Here is a 4,609-nt window from a genome sequence, read left to right on the forward strand (position 1 = left end):
ACAGCCAATCAGCATGGAGGGACCACACCCATCCCACCACACAGCCAATCAGCATGGAGGGACCACACCCATCCCACCACACAGCCAATCAGCATGGAGGGACCACACCCATCCCACCACACAGCCAATCAGCATGGAGGGACCACACCCATCCCACCACACAGCCAATCAGCATGGAGGGACCACACCCATCCCACCACACAGCCAATCAGCATGGAGGGACCACACCCATCCCACCACACAGCCAATCAGCATGGAGGGACCACACCCATCCCACCACACAGCCAATCAGCATGGAGGGACCACACCCATCCCACCACACAGCCAATCAGCATGGAGGGACCACACCCATCCCACCACACAGACCCTGGCCAAAGGTGGCACCCTCAGCCATGTGCTGTGGGTCTCCATGGGGCCCTGGGGCACTGTGGGGGTGACCAGGTCCCTCTGCCCAGCACCCCCCCAGCCAGCCAGCCAGCCATTCCCCTCGGGTTTGGGTGCCCCCACCTGCACCCAGAGCCCGGCGGGGTTGACCTGGCCCTGGCCACTGCACCCTCCCCGTGCCAGCGGCAGCACCGTGGGTCCAGCTCAGCACCGAGCGCTGGTCTCTTACCGGAGCACCCGCAGGTCACTGCCCGGGTGCCGCAGGGCCTGGCAGAGCGGGCGGATGGGGGACAGCAGCTCCTCCTCAGCGAGGGGATGGGGACATCCTCCCGCTCCTGAGGCACCAGAGCTGCGGGGGGACAGAGCCCTGGTGGGCACGGGCAGCCCTCACCGGCACCGGGAGCTCCCGGCTGGGACACCAGCACGCAACCACCCCTAAACATTGCTCGCCACCAGCTCGTGGGAGGTGTCCTCGGGTGGAACCTCCATGGCTTTGGAGGTGCAGAGGATCACGGGCACTACTGGAGTTCTTCTGCTCTCAAGCAAATTTGGGGTGCACTGAATTTCAGCACTGGGGATCTCCCCGTTGCACGGGAGAAGGGGGATGTGAAGCCCAACCAACACCCGGGTGCAGAAGGGCCTGTCTGGGCTGGGGAAGTTGAGCTGAGACGCTCCCATCTCCATCAATCCCACCACATGCAGTGGACGGAGGAGCCCATGTGCTCCTTATTCTCCCCAACATTGGATTCTTTCACCAATATGGGACACTTTTAGGATTCAGCTGGACAGAGTGCTGGGCCATCTTGTCTAGACCGTCCCTTGGACAAGAAAGGTTGGAGCAGATGATCCTTGAGGTCCCTTCCAACCTGGTACTCTATGATTCTATGAATTCTCTGCAAGAATAACTAAAATCCTCCCCTGAGGAACTAAACCCCAGTGAGAAGACAAGCTGGTGTTTGGGTGGAAGGAGCTGAAATGCTTTTAAATCCATCCCTTGGGGTGGAGAAAGGAAAATTCTTTGTGATTTTGGGTCGTTGGAGCAGAAAGGGGCGATACTTACCCGTGCACTGACACAGCCAGTTCCTCCCCAGGATCCTGCTGGTCGAAGGAGCATCCCCGGAGGGTGACACAGCTCAGCCCAACCCACTGCCTGATGCAGAAGGAAAGAGCCATTTGGTCGTACAAGGTCAACTTGATGTCCTGCAAGTCAATGTCGGTGAAACGACCCAACGCGCTTCGCGTGAAGCTTTTATCGCTCATCTCAAACAAAAGGTGGAACGTGTCCAGCTCCGTAACCTTCAGCGCTTGGCTGGGATGGGAGATGTCTCTGTGCCTCCCCTGAAGCCACCTCAGCAGATCTTCCCTGGCTCGTGGTGAAATTCTGCACCCCATGATTTTGTCCACGTACTCTATCGATTTTTGGCTCACCAGACCGAACAGGAACCGCACTGTTAAGTTCAGATCCTCCCTGGACTCGCTGTAGCTTTCTAATAACATATTTACATCCTTCACGAGAGCCCCCGAGTCACCGACCATTTCCTCATCATCCTCCAGGACGTAAAACATCGCTGCAAAAAACTCCTGGAGGTGCAGGTGGGTGAAGCTGTAGATGTTCCCATTGTCTACGCTTTTCTTTGAGATCTTCTCATTGAGGAAGAGGGGGAGAAGGTCTGGCTGGTCCAAACCATGGTCCCTGATCTCCTTCTCCTCAAAGAGGACCTTGTGTTTCCAGACACCATGGGCAGCCAAGGAGCAAAGCTTGTGCAGGAACCGCTGGAGATCCTCTGGGTTGTCCCTGCCTCTGCACTTCATCAACCGGGAGAGGTAAAACACAGTCATTGGCGTGGTGGATACAGAGCACTCGACGAGGTTTTTCTTCTTGTGAAGCTCTTGTTCAAGGATGGTGCAGATGGTCCAGCTCATGATGGGGATGATGCACAAGCTGTGGAGGATCTTGTTGCCTCTGGCAAACCTGAAGGCCATGTTGGCTTTATGGTCGTTCTCAAAATACCTGTGGAAATACTCCTCCCTCATGGCTGCTGAAAATCCCAGTATCTCTGCGTAATACTCACCCTCCAGGCACCGCCCCAGGCTTTGAAGAGCTGTTGGCCTTGTGGTGATGAGTAAGGATGACTCGGGGAGAAGAGTCTTCTTCAACAAGCTCATCAAGGTGGTTTCCAGTGGCTTCACTTCTCTGGGGTCAGAGCTCAGCTCATCTTCAGACTGAACCAAGGAAAATCCCAGGGCCTCAAAACCATCAAAAATGAACAGGATCTTCTTCTGATCATCCAGGATCTTCTCAACTGGAGTTCGCCTGTGAGGGCAGCACTTTGAAATGAGGTCTGCCACGCTGGCTTCCTTGGTAAGGGCAATGTCTTCACAGTCTATGCAGAAGATGTAGTCAAACTGCGTGTAGAGGGTCCCTTCCACCCACTCCACCATCACCTTCCTGACCATCATGGTCTTCCCCATCCCCGGGGCCCCAACCAGCACCACGACCTGCGGCGTTTGCCCATCTTCATTGGGTTTAAACAGTGTCTGTGCGGTGACAGTGATGGTGGCTGGTCCATTGCTGCTGTTGGCACATCCATGGCTGGTGTCCACAGCTTCGTGCTTGCCTCCACGCTTGCTCCGAGGTCTCCTGGCGATGGTCAGGGCTGTGTAGCGGCTGCTGATGGACAGGTTCTCCCCAGGACAGGAGTTCACTTCCTTGTACTGGAGGAACTCCTGGACCACGTGCTCTCTGTATTTCCGCTTGTACTCTGCACCAGCGAGAAGCAGAATCAATCCCAAGCACCGCCAGGTTCCTGAGGAGCTGTTCTGAGGAGCTCCTAACCAGCCCAGCCGCGTTCCCAACACACCAATGGGACATTTGCATCAACGCTCAGGGCTCTCCTCAGTCTGGCAGAGGCAATAAGGACATCATCTGTGAGAATTTAGGTCCTCTGGTCAGTTGAGGAGGGTCCTTCTCTTCTCCTGGGTTCCCTCCTCATCCTGATCCATCAACCCCTCTTTTAACCACCCTGCAATCCTCATCCACCCTGGGAGCAAATGCAGTTGCCTGGGGTCACCTGCAGCCACTGTCCTCCTCTGCTTATGCCCCTGGTGCCAAAGGTACCGTCCCTCAGCTCCCAGGGATGCCTCCGGCTCCAAAGCGTTACCAAATGTGAGCTCTGCAGAGATGTCCTCAGTCCCCATCCCGGGCGGTGGGGGAAGTTGCCACAGGCTCTTCTCCAGGAGAAGAAGGAACCGGGCAGTAAGTGGGGACAGCAAGAGGAAGGGTCACTACAGCCCCCACACTAATGGGATCCAGCGGGACATCTTCATGTTTCCAGGCTCTCTGAGAAGCCCAAAGCTGCTCTTACCAACTTCTTGCCTGTCTGCAGGGTCCCTTGAAGGAAAAAGAGACAAAGAAAAGCTTCTTACCTTTCACCTTCTCATCCAGGAGTTTCTCGGCGAGGTCCCTCTGCTTCATCTCTTCAAACAACCCGATGGCTATGCCCATCACGGCCTCTGTGCTGTAGTTCTTGCCCATGCAGCTGACAAGAGCACAAGGGTGGGTGGCTCTGGCCAGCGAATCCTTGGGGATATTCCATCCTCCTTCCATGAGAACCTCTGATAACTTCATCTTGAACTTCTGAAAGTCCTGAGGTGTGAGGCCCTGCAGTGCTCGTAAGAGACCAGCTAACGCCTGCTCCTCCCCTGCCATCGCGGGACGTGTCACCTGAAAACACCAAAGGCCAGAAATCACAGCTACACCCTGGCAAGAGGTTTTGGAGCTGGGCACAGGGTTTGTCCTGTACAGCCTGGTTTTTCCTGCACTGGGAAGACTGGGGAGAGTCACCTGGGCTGTGGGGGGATCCAGCACCGTAGGGATGTTCCTCCTGGGGTGGGACACGGGAGAGAGAAAATTAATAATTGGACTTGATGATCTTAAAGGTGTTTTCCAATCGAGGCAATTCTGTGAAAAGCACCCAAAAAACCATCCTGGGGGTTTGTAACCAGGGTGGGAAGAGTCCCCCCAGCTCTGGGGACAGGGACAGCCCTGTCCCCTCGGTGCCACATGGCCGGCTGTGCCGCGATGCACTCACTGCGCCGCCCGGGATGGCGGGACGCTGCCGGGAGGGCTGGGACGCTGCCCGAAATCCCCGTCCCGCGCTCAGGCAGGTTTCACTTTTGAACCCAACATCCGGCACACCCTTCCTGCTTCCCTGTGACACCCTTC

The 4,609-nt window shown here is 56.3% G+C and overlaps 1 protein-coding gene across 1 annotated transcript; it reads right to left on the reverse strand.

The window, feature by feature from the left end:
• Positions 1–609: 609 nt before the first annotated feature.
• LOC104517422 (NACHT, LRR and PYD domains-containing protein 3) lies at positions 610–4,093 on the reverse strand. Its single transcript, XM_010167876.1, has 3 exons — positions 3,811–4,093; positions 1,445–3,146; positions 610–733 (listed from the first exon to the last, which is right to left on the reverse strand). The coding sequence occupies exons 1-3, from the start codon at positions 4,091–4,093 to the stop codon at positions 610–612; spliced, it is 2,109 nt and encodes a 702-aa protein (XP_010166178.1).
• Between the last annotated feature and the right edge of the window lie 516 nt (positions 4,094–4,609).

Source organism: Antrostomus carolinensis, unplaced genomic scaffold, assembly GCF_000700745.2.
Source record: "Antrostomus carolinensis isolate BGI_N321 unplaced genomic scaffold, ASM70074v2 scaffold46095, whole genome shotgun sequence".
NCBI classification, from domain to species: Eukaryota; Metazoa; Chordata; class Aves; order Caprimulgiformes; family Caprimulgidae; genus Antrostomus; species Antrostomus carolinensis.

Excerpts from the sequence above, each read along its gene's own strand:
- LOC104517422 (XM_010167876.1), bottom strand. The coding sequence starts at position 4,093 with ATGGCAGGGGAGGAGCAGGCGTTAGCTGGTCTCTTACGAGCACTGCAG. Across the intron at positions 3,147-3,810 it reads CCTGGATGAGAAGGTGAAAG|AGTACAAGCGGAAATACAGA; the intron begins GTAAGAAGCTTT and ends TCGCTGGTGCAG. Across the intron at positions 734-1,444 it reads CTGGCTGTGTCAGTGCACGG|CTCTGGTGCCTCAGGAGCGG; the intron begins GTAAGTATCGCC and ends GTCCCCCCGCAG.